Genomic DNA, 22316 nt, shown 5'->3' with positions numbered 1-22316 from the left:
CTGGGGATGGGGGGACACCCCTTATCAACAAGGGTGCCTGAACAATGCATATTTGTATACCTAACCCTTAACTGTACCCCACAATTTTAAATTAAAAAATATTTTTAAAAAAAGACTATCCCTTGTTAGCATGAGACAAACACAAACACACAGCAACTAAGAGCAGAAACTGCTTGATCACTCCCACCGTGAGTGCTAAAGCCTTCTAGTCTGCACACTTGCTTTTCTCCTCTGCAGTTTTTATTTGGGTTCTCATGATTTCTTTAAAGAGGAAATAAGTACTGAGAAAGAGTTACCCATGAAATAATATGATATCCTGGATGTTGCTTCAAAGTTATTCAAAGCAGAGAGAGAAGGTGGGAAGAGATAAGGGGGAGACAAGATTGGCTATCAGTCGAAAATTATTGGAGTCAAGTGATGGATAGATACATGGGGGCTCAGAATATCATTTTCTCTATTTTTGTTTATGTTTGAGAATTTCCAAAATAATTTTTTAAGTGATAATAGGTGAAGTGTGCAGACTGAATGGTCAAAAGCATAATTTTCCTTGCCAGAGACTACAACCAGGGCTGTCACCTCAGTTGGTATCTTGTCTTCTGCCAGGGGCAAAGCAGCTCAGTAGGGTTGGAAACATTGCGCCTGGTACATGATCGGGGAAGTAGCCCAAAGCAGATGGAAGTCACGTTGCCCATACAAATGCCCTGTCTCTAAGATCCTCAGGCTTCCCCAAGGTGGGCACTACTAGAGGGGTGGGCAGGGGGTCTCTAACAGAGCAGCCTTTAGAGGATGCTTAAGGGCGTGGCATGGAGGCAAATGTCTAATGCTCTCCTGTTCTTGCCAGGACAGATGTAGAATTCCTACAAAAATCTTGTCTGGATTTAAGCAACTCCAGTGTGTCACCCTCAGACTTTTGATGCCTTCTCACTCCCTTCTGTTAATTCTTACATAACCCTGTCTTCCCTATATGATCCATTTCAGCTTTCTAATATATAGCTTTGAAAACAGTAACTGGAAGCTTGTTCAGCTACCTCCAAAAGCCATGAAAACTTGGGGACATGTGGTCTGGCCCCTTTCCACGGGCTTCCTGTTCCTCTAAAAATCCCTTTATCTTTGCTCAGAGGCTGACTGATGTGAGGGGTCTCCTTTCTCTGGTGGGTACTGCCTGGCCCCCTGCATGGAATCGCCATCCACACATGTACAGTTGATCCCAAGAGGAACTTAGGAAAAATCAACCTCATGCTCTGCCCAGCATACATGCATGGGTTAAAACGCTGCATCTCCCAAGAGTTTCTACCCGTTCAAGAGCTAGAATTAGTCTTGCACTCTTGATGCCCTCCCTCTAGCTCTTGTTCCTCCTCATTCTCTGCAGTCTGACAAAACCATCCAAATCCCACAACTCCCAGCCCCAGATGCCCTGTCTTAGACCAAGGACTGTGCTGTGTCTCTCTTCTTATTCTTTCCAGCCTTGGTTAAACAGAATTTTCTGTGTGTAATTTGATGTTCACTATTCTAATCACTGTTGCTGCAGCCCCGCCATCTCCCAACTGACCGTGCTTTAGCCCCCACCCCCACCCTGGTTTGGATCCTCTTTAGGGGCCCTCATCTATAATCTCACCTGTGGAAACAGACATGCCACTCCTCTGTTGAAGTGTCCAGAACTCCCTGACCTCTGTGCACCACCTCAGACTCTACCTGGCCACCAATATTATCTCTGCTCATGTGCCCTGCTCTGCACAGGCTTTGCTCTTGGTCTCACCTCCTCTTTCCTACCTGGCCCCAGCCATTCTGTGCCCATTTTCTGATTGCTAGAGTTTTGTTAAACAGATGACTTATTTTATATTTTGGAATATTTTAGATCTGCATAAAAGTTATAAAGATAGTACAGAGTTTCCATGTATCCTTCATTTGGTTTTCTGTCATGTTAATTATCATCATACATTGCCATTATGTATCTGTCAAAACTAAGAAACCAACATTAATTGTGGATGTCTTTTTAACTTGTTTTTAAACAAGGAAGTTGAAATCAAGCAGGCAAGCAAAGCTGAGTCCACTGCTGTGAAGAGGAATGGCTGGCCAGAGTGTGCTGTCTGGATTTCTCCAATCAGAGGGTGGACATGATGAAGTGGCTTTCAGAATACCCTGAGTTGGCCTCTGTGGCCTCAGAGGAGTTCAAGTTCCCAACCTCTGTCCAACAGGCTGACACCCGTAGCCTTCCCCATGCTAGAGATAGTGACTTCACAATTTGGTCCCAGAAAGGGCTGTGATGGGGTCAGTGAGAGAAGAGGAAATAGTATCTATCAAATCAGTCTTGCCTCAAAGTTCAGCTCACCTGCCAAGATGAAAATATTTTTCTACTGAAAATGAAGATATGTAGAGGAATTATGAATCCTACATCATATGTCTCACTCCAAAGAACAATTTATCAGTGCTATAGAGCTGTCAACCATTGACATGATAAGGAATAACACCACATGAATAATGTTTCCTCTAATACCAACTCCTTTAATTACAAGCCTCTTCTTTCCAGAAGAGAGACAGAAGATTCCGAAACCCCAATTTCATGCACTTGTGCCTGAATAATGTCTCCATGCTGCTTTTTCCAGATGGCGACCTTCTCACTGGAGGGACTAATGATGTGGGCATATTTAGGGAAAAACCAATAACGGAGTCTTTAACCTTCAACAACAAAAAGCGTGTTGTACAAAATGTTCCTTGGGATACATTAGAAAATATCAATTACATTGCTCACTGAGGTGTAATCAGCTGTAATAATCAAAATTAATTTTTAAAAATAATTAAACAGACCCCAGGGCAAATAGTTGATGCTCTTATCCTATGACATCACAGTGTACATATGTAACTGAGAAGTTGTGCCTTCTGTTAGCAACAAAGGCATCTCACAAAGATGCGTGATAGATGTGGAGGCTGAAGGCTGATGAGTTTCATCTTAGCAAAAGGAGGGGGAGTGTCTATCTACCCCCTTACTCCATGCACGTCCATAGGCATTCTTTAAGGGCCTACTATGTAGCAGGCACTGTACCCAGCCCACACTGAATTGCCAGTATAGGATGACACTGCTAAGCAAAGATGCCTTTTTAAAACTAAATTAAGATGTGTTTTAGAATTAAAATTAAAATACAGTCCCCTTTGTTTCAAAAATAATTTGTCTTTAAAAATCCATGAGATAATTTAAATTGCTTAAAAGACAAATAAATCAAGTTAAAGGTAGAGTGGGGTCAAAGAGGAAGGAGAAAGGGAGAAGGGGTATGTGTGTGTGTGTGTGTGTGTGTGTGTGTGTGTGTGTGTGTGTGTGTGTGTCTTTGTGTGCATGTTACAGAAATTTATCTCACTGGGTGTGAGCAGTTACAAAACTGGGCCATGCTTATTTCTTTGAGCTTCTGAGTGTCCATATCAAAAAGAAAAACATAATCAGCTGCAAAATCTCTGCTGTTCTTAAGTTGCTGAAAGTACAGGTCTTTCTGGTGCTGAAAGCTAAAGACTTTCAGTATGCAGAAGCTGGGGTGGCTCCAGGTTATTTCTCTACTTCAGTTCAGTCACACTGGCCTTTGCTGCTCTGGAGCACCCAGCACACACCCGCTTCAGTGCTGCTTCCTAAGGGTTCTCTCCACCATACCACCCTTTCCCAGAGCACCCTTCTCCATCTAGACAGTCTGGTCCCTCTCTCACCACCCTCTTCCCCATCCTATAATATTTTTCTTCATTGCAATCAGCACCCTCAACATTTACAAATTTATGCATCTGATTGTTTTCTATCTTTGCCCTTTAGAATGCAGATCTATTAGAGAAGAGAATGTGTCAGTTATGTTCTCTGTTATAACCTCAATACTGAGAGCAGGATACAGATTAAGCACCAGTAAATATCTGTTAAATGAATAAATGAATGAGACTTCAGCAGGTGTAGAAGTCAACATTTTTAACAGCCTGCCTTCACCAAAGACAAAGCAGATTTGGATATTCGCTCTTTCAGATCTCTCAACGTGAGCCAAAAGCAAACTATTACAAGCCACTTGAGACATGGCTGTGGTTCCAAACATTTCAGGTCACGCAGGCTTCTTCCAGATAAGTTGCTGTTCAACCCATCTCCCGAGTGGAAATTCCAGTGAAGCCAAGGAAAGAGGGGATGGAACCCTCCTGCCACAAATGACATTGATCAGGAGCAGGCCGTTGGGTACAAGTGTGGGTGCTCCAGGTTCTGAGGCTTGATACATAGTTTGTGGGATGGTCTTCCCCTTAGGACAGAGAGCTATAAAGTAAAATAGACTGTTGTAAATGGTCTTCTATTTCTAAAGCATCTGTAGTTTCCAAGTGGCCCCAGGTGTGCTAGTGCAAACAAAGTTTATCTCTAGTCATAAGTTCAAGAGTCAAGGCTCTGAGAGGTTCTGTGAATTGCCTAAGGTCCTTTTCAGCAATACAGAGATGGATCCTGTCTTCATTATGCCACTTAATGGCTGAAAAATTCTTAATTTTTTTAGATTCAGTTTCTACATATATATACAGCAGGGCTACAATACCTGTCTAATGCAGCTGTTATAAACTGAGTTATTCATGTATTAACTTATTCAATCAATGAGTCTACCAGACAACGTACCAAACTAACAGTGTTTTCAACAACTCAATGCACTGAGGAGACAGCCAAACAAGATGTGGGCCACCCCAGAAGGCTGGCCAGCCCAGCCAAGCTCATTTTTAGCCTTCCCCTCTATGCTTGGCTCTTTCTCCATATTCTTTGAAGCCTATGATTCCTGAAACTTGGAAAAAGAAAGCCCCTTTCCCCTGGCTGCCTGAGCGGTTGCAGGCAGCCCTTTACTCTGCTCTTCTCCCCCATGCCTGGTGACTCTGCCTCCCCATCAGTCGCTACCCCAGTGGACAACAGATTGTGAGCAAGTGGGATTTGGGTTCTACCTCATTTTCCAAAGTTGCATGAGATGAGACTTGGGATTATATAATGTGTTTTTCAGCTGTCTACTCTACCTTCCTGGGATCCCTTCCCAGGTTCCTACAGTTACTTGTCCCATTGTGGAGATAAGGGAATAAAGACTCAGGGAAGTTGAGTAAATTGCCCAAGGTCTCCTGATCCTAAGGCTATGTCAAGCAACAACCACAGTCTGCCTCTGAAAAAGTGGGTGACTTCAGCATTAGAATATATCACAGATTGCATATTTCAAAAAGAGCCTAGTAACATTTCCAGACCCACTTGTTCTTGTGTAGTCTTGCCACCATCAGGAGGTGGAGGTGAAGTCTCTTTCCCTCCTCTTGGACTTGGGCAGAACTTTGTGTCTGTCTTGACTGAGATGACACTGCATGGCTTCTGAAGCTAGGTCATAAAAAGCAATGCAGCTTTTGTCTATTTCTCTCTCTTTCTCCCTCTCTTTCTTTCTCTCTCTGTCTCTTTCCCTCTTTGTCTCTCTCTCTCCCCCGTTAGCCCTTGAAACCCTGCCACCATGCTGTTCACATGGGGAAGCTGTGTGTAGGTGTTTCAACCAATAGCTCCAGGAAAGGTCTCAGACTAAAGCCAGCCAGCAGCAACCACCAGACATGTAAGTAACTGAACCTTCCAATGATCCCAGCTGAGGTCCTAGACATTGTGGCACAGAGACATTTCACTCTCCTGCTGTGCTCCAAATTTCTTACAGAAGCTTCTAAAAAAAATCAATGTTGGTGGCACTGAGTTTTAGGAGGATTTGTTATGCAGCTTTCAAAAAATGGGTTAGAATTTTCCAACAGCTCTGTCCCACATAGTCAGGAAGGCCCACCACAATGACTCCTGGAAATGGAGTAATGTTTCCGCCCCTTTGCTGGGCTCACCCACACAGCTGCTGCTGCACAATGGGCTAGTGCTCCTGAATACACCTGACTCCAGAGGAGAATAGGAACAAAGGGTCAACCTAAGATTTAGCCCACTATAGCCTCAACTTGGAAGCCTAAGATTTAGTACACTATAGCCTTAAATGCTCAGAAGAATATGAAATTCGATCAACTCTAGTGACAGACAACAGAAAGTAGATGCAGGTCATGGGGTTTGAAGCAAACAACTGATGCTTCCTAAGGAGAAAAGGCTCTGGGCTCACCTCTGTCTTACACTCAGGGTCCTTGGCCTGCCGCCCAGGCATCAGCCTTATGGCTGAGGACAGGCTCTCACTCCATGAAGTGACTTTGCTGTGGTGGGAGACATTCGAGCGACTGATCAGCAACTTCTTCTCTGAAGCTGGGAATGGGAAAGCAAATATTGTCAGAGGTGAGATGTGAGCACATTACTACGGTTGGCTTAGCTGCCAAAAGGACAGCCAGGGGCCTGCTTTGCCTGCCTCCAATAAATGAAATAGCCTACGCTACAAGCTTATACTACCATCTTCTGATTTTTCCCTTGGCTAAGAAACACTGTGGGCTCTGAGGTCCCCAGACCTGGCTTAAACTTCTAGTTCGATGGCTTGTTGACTCACAGTAAGATACTCAAGCCGGGCTCGGTGGCTCAGCCTGTAATCCTGCGCCTTTGGGAGACTGAGGTGAGCTGATTGCCTAAGCTCGCGGGTTCAAGACCCGCCTGGGCAACTTGGCGAGACCTCATCTCTACAATAAATAAAAAATCAGCTGGGCGTGGTAGCGCACACCTGTAATTCCAGCTACTTGGAAGGCTGAGGCGGAAGGATCACCGGAGCCCAGCAGGTCGAGGTTGCGGTGGCCAGGAGTGGCTACTGCACTCCAGTCTGGGCAACAGAGTGAGACTCCAACTCAAAAAAAAAAGATACTCAGTGAATTAGCTAAAGTTGTTGAGGCTCAGTTTTTTTGTCTGTAAAATGGGAATAATAGTATCTAAAATCATTGGAGTGTCATGAAAATTAAAATATGTGCTTAAAGAAACTGGAACATAGAAATTGTTCAATATATGGTTGGTGGCAAAAAGAGAGCCATTTATAAAACTTCATGGACCATCCTGTTTTATTCCGCTGTATGTGCATGGATATATATAATATTGTATTGTATTATATTGTACTTTTCCCTGAACTGGAATCTAACATTTTGGCTTCAAATTGTACATGAATGTACACATAGGTATCGCTATAGTTTAAATGTTTTCCCTCAGAAATTCATGTTGAAACTTAATACCAATTGTAGGAGTGTTAAGAGGTGGAACCTTTGGGAAAGTGATCAAATTATGAGGGCTCTGCCAACAAGAATGTAATAGGGCTTTAAAAGGAGCTAGAGGGAGCTAGTGTAAGCCCTTTTTTGTCTTCTGACCCTTCCACTGTGTGAAAACACATCATTTCTCCCCTCCAGAGGCTGCAGCAACAAGGCACCATGTTGAAAGCAGAGACCTCACCAGACACCGAATCTGCTGGCCACTTTGATCTTGGACTTCCTAGTCTCCAGAACTCTGAGCAAATCAATTTCTATTATTTATAAACTTCCCAGTTTGTGGTATTGTGCTATAGCAGCACAAATGGACAAAAAAACCACTTAGATAAAGATTCTATGCCACTGGACAGTCTGGGACAATATACATGGAAATGACTAACTCTTGAATCATTGTGAATTTTGTGACACCATAACACTTACAACAAGTTATATGAACCATAATTTGACAACAATGACCTTTTGAAAAGAAAAATTAAAACCTCGTTCTTACAGCTATGTTTACTAATAGGAGGGTTATGTCACTAACAGAATGCAAGAGAAATAAATATTTGGGGAATAAAAAATTGTACTTTATGAAGTGACAGGACATGAGGAACCTGAGGGTCAAGGTCATTACATGACATGGTACAAGGTTCTAAAGCCAGTAGATGAATACCAGGGCAGAATAGATAGAACCCCAAGCTCCTGAGCCCAGGCCACAGCTTCTACACAGTGGCCCCTCCTATCAAGGGATTACTAGAATCTGCTTGTTTGGTAAGAACCCATGACCTTCCTTTCACTTATGATGCAACGTACACTCATTTTTGTGAGAAAAGGTACGTGAGGTTTCAATTATTTAAATCCTATCCACTGAAGGGATAAGGCATAGGGTCTGGGTGGAAAAGGCTGTGGGCCCTGAGTGGAACCTTGGAGGATTGTGGCTTTATGAGACCCAGGAGTTCCCATTCCCTGGAACCAAGTGGACAGAGACCTAAGTAATGCTGCCAGGCCTTGAACATCATCTCCTCCCAGAGTGGAGTGACGTCTTCAATCTTCACTTCGCTTTCTCCAGGTTTCACAGAGAGATCAGTCTTGAGGGCATCCTCCAGTGCCTGTCCCCTCTGTGCCACAAGTTGTTGCCAGAGAGTCTGCACTACCTTCTGGATGTTGTGCTGGACTAGGAGAAAGAGCACATGGCAGAATCAGAATGGCCCCAGAGGTTCCTCCAGAGAGGGCTAGGAGATGACATACCATGAATGGTTTTACCTGCATCCTTCTCAGTGTCTTGAACATCACCCGAGCTTTGCAAACTCCAGCCAGAAGCAGTCAGTATGGAGAACCACAGGACTGACAACAATACTACTGACATTATGTGAGCTGACCTTTTGGCACCTCTGACTGCCTACAACCAAGTCCTGCCTGCTTCACATGCTCAGGTCTGGGAAACATGATTCTTCTTTTCCTAACCTCCAATTCTGTAGGATACTAGAGAGATACCTTATGTGAACTCTAGGTAACCAACAACTCCTTCTAACCTCCCCTTATATGTCAGCCATTTAGGGGAATGGACACCAAACTCAATACTCCCAGGAGCTCAGGACTCAAGCCAGTCCTCTTTCCTAGCACTGAATCATGCTTCCTACTACCCACCCATCTCAATACCCTGCATTTCCTTGGATATGGACAGATCTACCAAGACAAATCTCCCTGCTGTGCCCTACATCTGTAATTCCCTGAACCACACCTAAATTTCCTGATCTTGGACCAGTGGGTCCTCCCTCTGGTACCAGCCTCTGAAGACTGGTTCTTTCATCCTAAGAGGATGAACAATACCAATCAGCTCTACTGACCAAGTCCCAGAGTGTGTACACTCATGCAATACTGCATCAGTATAAACTTTAAAGTCACAAGAATTTTGAGCACTGGCTTTAGGTACCTATTTGACCAGAACACAGAGGCTCTTGTGTATTCGACCTTGTATCACAAGTTAAGTGGTACAGTATGCAAACCAAAGTGGCAGAAGTTCTGTTGAAACCTCTGTTTCCTGGATCAAGAGAGAATATAATCTCTCAAATACATAGAACTGGCTTTTATACACACACACACACACACACACACACACACACACACACACACACACACACACTGCTAATCCTTTTAACTTGATTTGAGATAAGTAAATTCAAGTATAAATTTCATTAAGCCAAAAGTCTTATAGAGAATAATGAGTTTATTTACTCCTTCCTCATTTACTAGGGAAAAAAGTCAAGAGGTAACTGGGTGACTTGAACTAGGTGAGATGGCATGCCAGTTTCAATTTATAGTGAAGTGCTAGTGATTAAACTTCAAGTATAAGTCAAGTCCCACAGAGCTTTCTCATCCATCCATTCCTTTTCATTCCATTAGCAATATATAAAGTATATACATTATATAATAGCATTGTGTATATATATATATATGATAGTATTGTGTATATGTGTGTGTGTATGTTACATAATAGTATTGTATAGCAATATACAGAGATCATTCCTGTGTTATTTTATATCACATTACCTTGCTGTACTGTTTATTACATTTCTCTGAGATTTCCTAGGTCTTCTTGCTTTAAAAATATCCTTAATAGTATTTGCTTTTTTATCTTGAAAATAATAAACTGAAGAATGCAACCCACAACCATCCCTCCAAAAATTAAACAATGAATAAAATATACCATCACTCAAACTTGGGAAGTCTTCTCTTTTTTCTTTCACGTCTTCATTTGGGGAAAGGAAGACTTGATGATAAGGAGACATTCTAGGCTTGGGATCCAAACCAAATCCTTCTGGATAACTAGTAGACAAGACATTTTTCACTATAAACTCCAGGTTCTTTGGGACCATTCCATTGTTCTTTATGATGAATAATCTCCCTCCAAACTCACCGCATATCAATATGGAAAAAAATCGTCTAATCAAATTAAAGCAAATCCTTTATCACAACTTCCACAGCAGATATTATACAATGGCAATCTGGATAGTAGGAAAACTACCTTCTCATTAGTAGTCCCATCTTGTGAATTCCTCTCCATGCTCATAGTAAGACCCCTGAGTCCTCTCCTGGATTTCCATCATCAGAACTGCTCACTTCTTTTGGTGTACTCCCAAAGCATTGAACTCTGCCTTTGTTTGGCACTGATTTCACTCTGCCTTGAATGGGCCCAGGGCCACTTTACAGGCATGTGACCTGTGCAATTACACAGTGCACTATACTCAGAAGGGCCTTGTCCTTGGGGTCTGCTGTCACCATCTTAAAATTTTTAGTAAGTTTTGTACACAGGTCTTATGTTTTAATTTTGCTGGGGGTGCCATACATAATATAGCTAGTTCTAAAAGAAGGAACAATAGTTTATATGTTAGATTTCCAATGAACCCTGTGCTCTGTGGTGTCCCAATCATATTAATGTCCTTGTGCCCACTATGACAAAAGCCAAATATACACTCAGTAAATGTTTATGGATTGAATTGAAAATGACAAATGTGAAACAAACAAACAAAAAAACAACATAAGAGAATGTCCATTTTTAAAAATTCTAGACGTAGGCCACCTTGGGATTGAAGGCATCTTGCTAAATGAGGAGTGTGTCATTTCAAGCACACAAATCAGTTACCATTCTGTTCTTCTTACCTGTGTTTTCAGGATGGATAGGGCCTAATTCTTGAAACATAAAAAAAAAAAACCCTATCAAAATGTAACCATGCACTGAAAATGAATTATTTTATTTCAGACAAATAAAAAGACAGGTGTCTCCTCTGGGCTAGGAAGGTTCCTCAGGGCTTCCCAGAGAGTTTTAAGAGAACACTAGTGTTTTGTACTTTTCAATAGTCAATGCTACAGGATTTGGGATATGTTTTTTCAAGTAATCAAACTTACAGTTTGTATTAGGATTAATACAATAAAGAAAAAGGACAACAGCAAAGTGTAATACCACATCATTTTCTCTTCCTTTACCCTCATAAGAGATAATATTCATAGGCAGTGTGACATGAGGTGCTGGTGATGTGATATGCAGATATGCATACTGCCACAGAGACAAAAAATGAACATATGTAGAAGAATCTAACATATTTTCAAGCTTGGGATGCCAATAAAAGGATTTTATAAAGCTTAATTTAATAGCTTTATGTTAGTGTTCTTTAGGCTGATATTCTTATGGATATCATTTTATATCATATATTGTATGTGTATATAAATTTTTGCTGAGAGAAAAATTATTCCTGGCTTGCACAATATCATGTATTATATATTTTTTTCCATGCTAAGATTGTGTTTATCAAATGTTAATGTTTCTGGGATCTGGCTGCATCATGAAATCAATATGTACATTTCATGTTGGTATTTTCTGCTTCAAAAATTAAATCAACGAGGTATCTTACAAATTTAGAGTTGTAAATAGGGTAAATTATTATTTCATGATTATTCTAGCTGTTTGGTCACATGGACAGGTTAGGAAATGACTTATATTGTCAAACACTGCACATAATTTAGACAACCAGATAAACAAAAGGATTATATCATTTATGTCAACCTCAATCAAGTGTCCCTCTAAATCCCTCTTTTCTGCATTGACCACCAGCAGAAACAAGTGAGTCCTCTTACCTTCTTGCATTGAGCAGTAAAAGGCAATGCATGAGACACAGGAGGAAGCTGACATTGGAATTGTAGGTAGCAAAGATAACATCCCAGTGTTCCTGTAGAAAGCCCAGGGTGCTGAGAAGACTGAGGCATTCAGAGAAGGACTGCTGGGGCTTGGAGAGGCAATAAAGAATGACTTTATTTAAACTGCTGTATAGAGCACTGACAACAGTGTCCCTTTGAGAAGAGGCAGTCTCGATGACCTGTGTCATAAAAGACAATACACACATACACGTACTTGTGAGTGCTTGGCAATATTAGATACTCACTCAATTTACCATAAAATTAATATAATCAACAAGTGACATGACCTGAAACGCACATGGGACTAGTTTCAATTGAGCTTCTATTTAAGTGAATGATCAATTAGGGATATTCAGAAATTGGGTAAAATCTTGTGTAAAAAGAAAAAAGCTAAAATTTTGCCATGGTCATATTATGGAAATCAGATTTGGTGACCGGAGATTGCTGAAATACTGGTATCATGATTGACTTTCAATGTATGAGAGCATGCTATCAGTAGTAAATAATTTTGAAAAATAGATGTCGTTATTAATAATAGCTATAATATCTAGAGTGTTCACAATATTCTGGGTATTATGCTAAGCATTTTTGCATGAATTTGCATGTGTTGCCTCATTTAAATGTTATAAGAACACTGTGAAATAGAGTGTCAGAGAGATTAGGTGGTCAAACCCAGAGCAAAAGTCAAACACACTCTGGACACTTGAGCCATGCTCTTAGCCACCATATAATCTAAAGGAGATGAAGTCTAGTGGATTTTAGTTCATGAGAAACTTGAACAGAAGGTCTTGACTTATAGCCTTAACACACATTGGTCTATGTATGTGTTTGCCTTCAGCGAAAAGAATACACAAAACAAAATTACATGAAGATTTTCAGTCCATTAGAAAAGTCACTTGTTAGTTATAGGTTACTCCCTTAGAATTTCATTGGTAATACAAATGCTTCCACTAATGAAGTTAAGTTCTGTCTAAACTTGCTGGAATTTGGGAGTCATGTGATTATCATCATCCTCCCCTACTCCTCAGGTGGGTCAGACCTCTCAGACTAAGGCTCAGAGTTGCAGGCGTCGCAGGCAGCAAGCATAAGAGGAGGCTGGTGAATGTGTGGAGAGCTGAGAGCCCTAAGACCTGGTACCCCCTGAAGGCAAACCAGTCCCCATGGGAACCCACTTTTTTATATTCACTCTGAGTAAATTCTTTAGCCTCGGGGAGCTTGGCAGCTCCTTTTCACTCTCAATACAACTTTCCAATAACTGCGAGAATTAAAACAACTTTCACAGAACTGACAAGAGACACTTCTCCCCTCTAGAAGTAATTCCTGAAGAAACCTCTGAATACATTCTTTCCAGGTTTGTCTGGACCTGCACATCAGATAAACAGACAATCTCCTTGGGGATTGTGCTGAGGCCCAGTCCTGGGGTCTGCAGTAATAGAAGGATCCCTGGAGAGCCAACTTCACTCTCTACCAGGTGTGAAGAAGAAGGAGCACGGTCCTCTTGGATTCTGCTGAAGAGGACATGCCTAGGGGTGCTGGAAAGAGTTGCTGGAGGTGGATTCCAGCTTGGTAAGAGAAAGTGTTTTCCAAGAACCATGGATATCCACAAGGGTGGGACAACTTTTACCATAGTGAGCTCCTCAACACAGGGAAGTCTCAAGCAAAAGGTGCACAGAGGCTTTTCAGAAAAGGTCTCCAGCATGTAATGGGGACCGAGGATCTAAAACAGACCCCTTTCGAACGCTTCTACACTGCTGGTGGGAACGCAAACTAGTGCAACCTCTTTGAAAGACAGTGTGATGATTTCTGAAAGAACTAGAAATTGAGCTTCCATATGATCCAGCAATTCTCCTATTGGAAATATACCCAGAGGAACTCAAATCGTTCTACAAAAAAGATATCTGCACACATATGTTTGTTGCAGCTCTATTCACAATAGCAAAAACATGGAACCAACCATGTTGCCCATTGAAGCTGGACTGGATAAAGAAAATGTGGTACATATACACAATGGAATATTATTCAGCCATAAAGAAGGACAAATATATGGATTTCGCAGCAACTTAGATGAATTTGGAGTCGATCACACTCAGTGATCTATCACAGAAACAAAGAACAGAGTACCATATGTTCTCACTCATAAGCGGAACTTGAACAATTACAATACTATAAGAAAGCATTTGGCAGTAAAGGGAAACTGTCAGGGAAGGAGGGGTGGGATTGGCAGTGGAGGGAAACTGCTAGGGGAGGAAGGGGCATACCTCATTAACAAGTATAACTGCATAATCAATATTCGTATTCCTGACCCTGAATTGCATCCCACATCTTTATAAAAATAAAAATTAAAAATTTTTTTAAAAAAATGCCCCTTTCAATGTTAGAATTTTAAAATTGTGCAGTTCTCTCTGTGTGTATACATATGTAAACACACACAAATCACTACATTTAAGAGTGGACCTATAAGCATACTTTTGCATGTAGGGGTATATATGTAGATGTACTTACCTGAAGAGAGAGAGAGAGCACAAGCAAGGATAAAAAGACTAGGTAAAAACAGATGCCTGCCTCAATTTCAGAAAGGCACAAATATGACAGATGGAGAAAGAAAATTAATTAGGCCTTTTGGAAAAAGGCCTTTTGGGCCCTTTCTTTGTCCATGAGAAATAACAAGGTCAAACCAACAATCACAAAAAAAAACTCAAAGGAAGGAGGAAAAGGGGAGGATGTAGGGAAGAAAAAAAACTCCAAGGAGAGGAAGTAGAATCTAGGAGTTCACAGAACTCAGATGCAAGTGCTAGGAGCTAAAGCCCTCCAATCAATGAGATGGATCTCAGGTGGTCTGAGATGAGAACTCCCCCCCCCCCCCGCACGGCACATAGTAGCTTCCAGGCATTACTTGGACATAAAGGGTCTCCTCTTTCCTCCCATCTGGTTCATATTCTATCCCAGGGAAGGACAACAGACCTAGTTGGACCAACTGGACAGTGGCAAGAAGTATGCCACATAGGTGCCTTGTCATTCAACAGGAGTGTTCTTACCTCCATGATGTGCTCCAGGATGAAGAGAAAGATGTGTCTGGGATCTGCCGAGAACATCCCACCATACAGTTTCTCCACCAGCTTCTGGGTGAAGTAGGAGACATTTGCAAGTGAAGGGGCAGCAACAGCTTCTGCACTGGGCTGAGACTCCTTACTGCCTGGAGTGGGTGGGGAAACAGGTTGGGTTAAGAGTCTAAATGGACTTCACTCCAAGCCCCTCGTGGTGACCAGCCACGTCTTGTTTACCTCTGTGTACCCCCATTGCTCTAGAGATGGAGTCTTATACTTAGTAGGTACCCAGTGCACACATGTTTATTCAAAGTAAACCGTCTTGAGTAATCTGCTCTGTGATATAAACCAAGTGGTGAGAAAGCAAGTAAGGAGAAGCATTTCCCCCAACATCCCTTCCCCTCCCCACCCCCCACCCATGACTTTTGGAACAAAGATAGCAGAGGATGTAACACCTGAGACAAAGGAGCAGGCACAGTGGTGACTGGGTCCCTGCTACTATACTGAGCAGAGGATAAAACCGTAATATTAACGGTCTGTCTGTGCCCACCAACAGCACAGGCCCCGTGCTCAGACATCTGTGTGATGACCTCAGCTAACTCCAGAACAACACTATGAGCTGGTCACAACTGTTACTCACAGGTCCAGGCACCTCACCAGAGTCTCACTGCTATGTGACAGAGCCAAGACCAGAACTAAGATTGCCACCCCCACCCTCTTCACCACTCTACTATTCACCCATATTTCAGATACTACATGAGAAAGGCCAAAAAGTTGGAGTTTCTGAGGGCGGGGCAAGGAGAAATCTAGAAGATGTGTCTTGTCACTAGGCATTCCTATGGCTTCGAAGTCACCAAAAGGACTTTTGTTCACAGTTGTCAAGAAGATACCCTGGAATTAAGGTTTTTGAATAAAGCTTTAACCTTAAATTCCGAAGGGCAATGGCAGTGTCTTTGCCTAGATCAATTTGTTTAAGAAACACTGGCTATACACTTATTCTGCCTCTTTGCACGAAGGTGCAAAGAGAAAGATACTGAACAGAGGGATGTTAAATTCTACCACCTTGACTTCCCTTGTAGGAAGTGGTCCATTTATACTGAAGCTAGTAGATAACTGATTTTAGTTCAGAAGACAGAAGAACTTTCTGTTTCTGAGTAGTTCAATGATGACAGGGGTGTCAAGCAAAGTAGTAAGCATCTCTTCACTGGGCACTGGGGTATGGGTCATTGAGCTCTTATTTTGGGTTCCTTCAGATGCACGACACCCAGGTGGAGGTGGCATCCCATTACTGGGGTCAGCCACTGTCAGGCATGCTGGCTTTCCTTCTTAACTGGCAGTGGCCTTATGTCAAGCTGCCCCACTCACCTCTAAGTACTGGTGCATTGACTCCACTCATTACGTGGAATATTTCCATGGTGGAAAGCAAGACTTCAGACTGGAAGTCTCGCTTCTGTTGGCTGGTGGCATTGTCTGGAGAAGCCTGGAAGAACAGCCCGGGACTGAGACAGCAGTCTCATGGCCATGGTCCACTCAGTGTCCACTGCCCCCCTTGTCTGACTGGTGTACTGATGTCACAGCTGCCATGAGTATAGGCTCCCCTTTCTCCAGGACACTGTCCTTTGCTGACCAAAGTACCTCTCCCAGGAGGTGACACCTACTTCCTAGGGTGAGGAGGCAAGTGGGGGGAGCCCATAGCCCATAGCCACCTGGCAAGTGCCTCATGATGGGGACAACTCTGGGCAGCAGAAAGCACCCCAACACCCCTCTTGGGGCCAAGCTCCAGCTGAGACCACCTCTGAGCTAGTTTCACCCCCAGCTCTTCTGTTTCCCTTACTCCTTCTTATGAGAGTACCCTCCCACCTAGTGAGTCACTTCCATAAAACCCGCCTCTGGCTCTGCTTCTAAGAACCTGTCCTTCTATCTCCTCTTACTTGGCCAGGGTCTATAGTTCACAGACTATCCCCTTACCCCCATCGCTGCAATCTCAGACTGTCAATTTCCCTTATGCACCCTGACCTTGGGGTACCCTGACCTTGCTGTGCTCATCCCCTTACAGGCTCCGCAACACAAGGCCAACTCCACCTTTTCCAACCCACCTCCAGGATCACCTCCAAGGGCAGCCACTGCTTGGGACTGGTGGCCCCAAGCAGGAGCTCCCTCAAGAGGAGCTGTGTGAACTCCCTTAGTTGCCTTCGAGCAGGATGTGACTTGGCAGGAGCCTGGTGACCCTCCACAGTGCTGTCGCTTTTAGTTGGGGCCTCAGGACTGCTGGCGTTCCAGGTGGACTCAGCTCCAGCCCCCTCAAAGACAAGAGAACCCCAGTATGAGTGGCCTGCCTTGGCTCAAGCCATTCCACACCGACCTCTGCCATGTACATGGGCAGAATGATCGCCATACCCAGTAACATATAAGAAAATTGAGACTCCACACAGGTAGACAACTTACCCAGGATCCAGTCACTTATAAGGTGGACTGCTATGGTCTGAGAACCCGAAACAGACCCTTGTTTCACGAAGAAGCTAAACCACAGAGTCAGTGAGGTCTGCGGTGCTCGGTGATGAAACCCAGAATGTGTGGGGGGCAAGTTGCTTCACTTCTCCCAGCCACAGCTCCCGTCAGTTAAACAAAGGATTTATAAGAATGAAATTAGAGTAGAACAGCTGTGGCAATGCCTGGCACCTAGTAGATGGTCAGAGAAAGTCAATCTCTGCCTTGTGATAAAGACCCCACCATTACTCTTGCCCAGGCTCTGTTAATATTGACAAATAAGACTCTAAGGTGAACAATGGAAAACCAGTTTCCTCAAATCCCTGAAGCACTTGGGTATTCGCTTTCTCATTTTATATTTACAAAATAATAGGGAGATGAATGAGACAGGGGTCATTACCCTCAAATATGTCCATGAGGACATGGGGATGCGGGGAGACCAAATCACACGCCCAAGGACACACAGCCAGGGACTCCTGACTCCCAGCCGGTGAACTTCTTCCACGCGTTCATCTGTTAGCACCTCCCTTTGCTCATTCATAAAATTAATGCAGCCATTCTTAATTAAGCCATAAAATGAATTTAATGGCACCTAGGGAGGCGGTGACTGCATTAATTAGCTCCATGCGGCCTTGACTGGAAAGATGCCATATAAATTCACAGCAAATCGAAGCCTTTGGCCACCAGCCTTCTGTATGAAGAGGATCTGTCATGTTTTCTGTGAAACAAAGACCTTGTGGAGCTGACTTGGAACTGGGACAAGCAAAGAGTGCCTTTAAATTGGAACCAGAAGCCCCAAGATGGGCCCTGGTTCCTTCATGACCAGCTGGGGAAGTGACTTTGGGCCAGGCTCTCCCCCAGGTTGGAACTGCTGACTGAGGAGAGGAAGAGCCCTGTGTCAGGGTGTGCACCTTAGCTGGTGGGGGCACTCGGCTGGAACCTCGACTCAGCAGATGGTGAGCCTGTCCCTCGGGCATGGGAGCTAAGCTGGGCATCTGGGTTGAAAATGTCAGGGGGCCCACTTAGTGCGGATGGCAAAGGCAGCCTGTAGCCTTGCCCTTGTTCTCTGCCTATTCAGGGCTACCTGGGCCTCTGGCTACAGGTCTCACCTATCTCCTGCAGCAAGCAGTCTCCCTTTGCTCTCGATTGCACCTTTTTTTTAAACTCTTACTTTTCTAGTAAGTTACTTTAGTTTATATGAATTCGTCAAACCATTTTAAAATGTTTTATCTTTTTGCAAATTTTCTAGTCTTTATACTTAGTCTTTTAATTAAAACTAGTTACTCTTAAATTATAGTGAGCCATCTAATTTTATTTTAAACTGATTGTAATGGAAGAACACAACTTTGGGGTGAGAAAGTGGGGTTTAAATCCTGATTCTGTCACTTGTGCATCGTGTGAAGTGCAGCATATTTCATTCTCTCAATCATTCTGGAATATAGGTCCTATGGGCCCCGCTAAACCCAGAGGAAACTGGTGAACACTTCTTTCTCTCTCTAATTCTCAGCTTCCTATGACTGATATCACCTTCATTGGGTGGCTGTTGAGGTTATATGTAAAGCTCCAGGTTCAGGAGATGGAGGTTGTCACCATGGATACACTTCTGGGAAAGCTTGGCTAAGGGAGCATGTTGTTTGCTCATTTGGTCATTTAGCATATGGTTATGGAGCAACCATTCCATGCCCAGCATTGTGCTTGGCATAGATTATAAATCCTCCTATATATCACAGTTTTCTTTCTAATATACCCCTTTAGCTACAGTTATAAATTTGCAGACGTACATGCTTGCTCAGAGGCTATCTGAATTTCCGCTTTCTAATACACAAAGGTGGGGAACAGGCGCGAATTTCTGCCCTCCCTTTTTCTATACCTGACATTTTGGGCAAGTTCTCACCTTGCTCCTTCCTCTCAACTCCTGATGTTCTTAGCCTATTTGAGTCCCACACAGCCATGACCCAACCACCCTCTGACCTGCTGGGCCTGGCTATGGGCCTCAGATGCACATGTTTTCCCATAGCTCCTTCTTTAATCTCCGCACCCACCCCTGCCCAGCACACAAGATCCAAAACCTCATCCTCAAGCCCAAATCAGTTCTTCTGCCCTGCCCACCCTTGACTTTTCTGGCTCTAAGCTTGACTTCCAAGAACCACTGACTGGAAAAGGATCTCAGTAGTAGCCCAAGGGGCCTGCAAACAGGAAGAGGGTCCCAAGTACAAAAGGTCAGTGGGATTCTCTACCAGGCCTGTCCCCTGAAACCCACCACCCCCGTGCATAGGCAGCAGGCTTCTTGGAATGGGATTCACCGTCGTGTATTGTCAGTGTGTGGGTATTCCATACACAATTAGATTTGTTCTACCATCAAATTTCTCATTACTGAGACCCTTAACAACTCAAAAAATTTATTGAATCTCAAAGTTAAAAATGACCTCGAGCTGTATTTTAACCAAGAAAAGGAAAATTACCCAAGTTGTTTATTTAACGTTCCAGTCAAATTGATTTAAAATGCATTTTACTTTTGGTGAGAGGGAAAGAATTGTGCTCTTCTCCCTTGAAGGATGATGAAGCTCATACCTACTCTCCCCGGGGTGGGGCAGTAGCATGGCCTACCTTTTGGGTTCCAAGAGGGAAGGTGGCTGTGGCCAAGGTCTGGAGGAACTCTGGGGCTTGCCATGCTGGGTCCTGGGGGTAGTTGTGGTGCACAAGGCTAAGGAACTTCAGCACACTGGCTGGGAAGGACTGTTCCCAGGCGCCGTCTTCTGTACCTGCCAAGGACTGAGGCACACTTCATAAGAGGCATTGCATGGCTGCACAACAAGCACTGTCTCACTAAGCCAGAAGGATTGAAGTCTAGAAAGAAAACTCTTTTCTGAGACTTTCAACAAGATGTATCATTACAAAATACCCAAGTCGTGGCTCAGCAGTGAGTACTGGTCATCACCCGGAGAAGTGTTTAATACAAGTAGACACCAATATAAGGGTTTCACATATTTTTCTTCTCTCCTCCAACAACCTTCTGAGATAGGTATGTTTATCCCTGTTTTATAGATGGGAAAACAGAGGCTCAGAGAGAGGTTCCATAGCTTGCCAAAACAAAAGTCAGCCAGTGGATAAGAACCAGGAATTGAACACAGGAAATCTGGCTCTGAAGTCTGACTACCTTCCCCCTATGATCTCTGAGTGATTAAACACAGCACTCTGTGCTCAAGAAATGTGTCCATCAAATGTTACCCTAGTCCCACTGACTTTCCCACTATAGACCCTGCCCAGGCCAAACCTGGGCACACCTTGTTTGAAGGGAGAGTGAATCCTGTTGCAGTGAGCTGGCACTCAGCATCCTGAGATGGCCTGGGCCCCCACACTGTAACCTCTCTCTCCCTGGTCTTGGCCACATGGCTGAGCCTCCACCCAGAATCCTGGCTACACACTAGTGCCCTTTTAGAGCCCAACTTCCTGGCCCACACTTGCCCAGTCAGTCTTTCCAGAGACTGATACTAACCCAATATACCCAGTTGCTGCCTGAGGTCCTGCTGTCCTGAGTGGATAGCCAACTCAAATCTAATTGAAAGAAAGGCAATACACGTGATACTATTAGAATAATATTTCCAGGATACTGTGAAAATTTGGCATGGGCTGGAACAGGCAGACAAAGAGAAGCTGTTTCTACAGTCACCTGCATCTGGGTTTTCTTCCAAACTGAAACAGTTTGGGCATGTCGTTGAGGCTGTGAGGAGGGGGCTGAGTCATTCTCTACAAGAGACTAAGTAGATATTAGCTGGTGGGATGGCTATGTGCAATGGCTGATGCAACTTTTCTGAGAAATGCATACAAAAGAAAACTCAGAATTGATCAATGCGATTAATTATCACAATAAAATACCGCTCAACAATAAAAAAGAACACTAATGTGCCAACAATATGAGTGACTCTCACAAACTTGAGTGAAAAAAAAATGTAAAATAATACATACTGTATAACTCCATTTATATCAAAAACAGGCAAACTAATCTATGGTTACCACTGAGCAAGAGTTTATAACCAAAGAAAGTTCAAAGCAAAAATAAAATCAAAATCTGAACTTTTGGAGGAAGGTATGTTAGAGCTATCCACTGCAATTAAGTTTCTAGTCTTTTTATTTTATCCTTTTATATTTTTGCCTTTTATATTTTGATACTTTACTGTATTTGATAAGGGATGCCTTCATGACAGATATCTTCACTTCATTGCACCCAATAGATCATTGAGCAACTTTGTTCTAGTTATATATACACATATATTAGCTCCCAGAAGACTGAGTTTTGTTTTTTACCTGGTCTAAAAAGTAATGTCTTTAATAAAGGAATTCAACCTTTTTGTGTTTGCTATTATGATGTAAATGTTTGGTCTTATATTGTTAACTCTCCCAGAATATTATATATTTTCTTTATCATAGATGCTTTTATGTGATTTATTTGTTTAATTGATTCTTAATACCATTAACTGATTAGATAGGCAACTGATTCTCTATTCTATAAACAGAATATATACATCTTTTCAAGCACCCTCAACATTAGCCGCATATTAGGAGTACAATGGAAACATGAATCAATTTCTCAAAGATTAAAAAAATACATATATCGCATAATCTGACCAGGGTAAAAACAAAACTAGAAATAGATAACAAAGATAAAAAACCAAAAAGTTCAGCCTCATGGACTTGAATCGAATATAAATCAAAGAGATTCTAAGACTGTAGTCACAGAAATTCTAGCAATCAACAAAAGATGAAGATGCCAAAGTCAAAATCTTAGAAATTGACAGAAAAAATAATCAGGAGGCTGATAAGTGCTGAACCCAAAGCTGATTCTTGAAATAAAATCACAAACCTTCAGCTCTTTAAGTAACAAGACAGTCAGGTAAGAAGAGAACATAAATATAAACAGAAAATAAGAAAAGGGAAATACACAGAAAATGAAGTGAG

The 22316-nt window shown here is 42.8% G+C and overlaps 1 protein-coding gene across 1 annotated transcript in view; it reads right to left on the bottom strand.

Moving 5' to 3' along the window:
- Positions 1–7997: 7997 nt before the first annotated feature.
- The window catches only part of LOC103269967 (WD repeat- and FYVE domain-containing protein 4-like), a 116471-nt gene continuing 102152 nt past the window's right edge, over positions 7998–22316 (bottom strand). The window contains exons 31-38 of the mRNA XM_021717323.1: positions 19968–20132; positions 16970–17173; positions 16239–16353; positions 14865–15022; positions 13472–13546; positions 11770–12008; positions 9845–9963; positions 7998–8311 (exon numbers count right to left, since the gene is read on the bottom strand). Of these exons, the coding sequence (XP_021572998.1) occupies positions 7998–8311; positions 9845–9963; positions 11770–12008; positions 13472–13546; positions 14865–15022; positions 16239–16353; positions 16970–17173; positions 19968–20132 (1389 nt within the window). The remainder of the gene's footprint in view (positions 8312–9844; positions 9964–11769; positions 12009–13471; positions 13547–14864; positions 15023–16238; positions 16354–16969; positions 17174–19967; positions 20133–22316) is intronic.

The sequence above is a fragment of the Carlito syrichta genome, unplaced genomic scaffold, assembly GCF_000164805.1.
Source record: "Carlito syrichta isolate Samal-C Ts95f unplaced genomic scaffold, Tarsius_syrichta-2.0.1 Scaffold309653, whole genome shotgun sequence".
NCBI lineage: Eukaryota > Metazoa > Chordata > Mammalia > Primates > Tarsiidae > Carlito > Carlito syrichta.
This window is presented reverse-complemented; position numbering and strand designations above follow the sequence as displayed.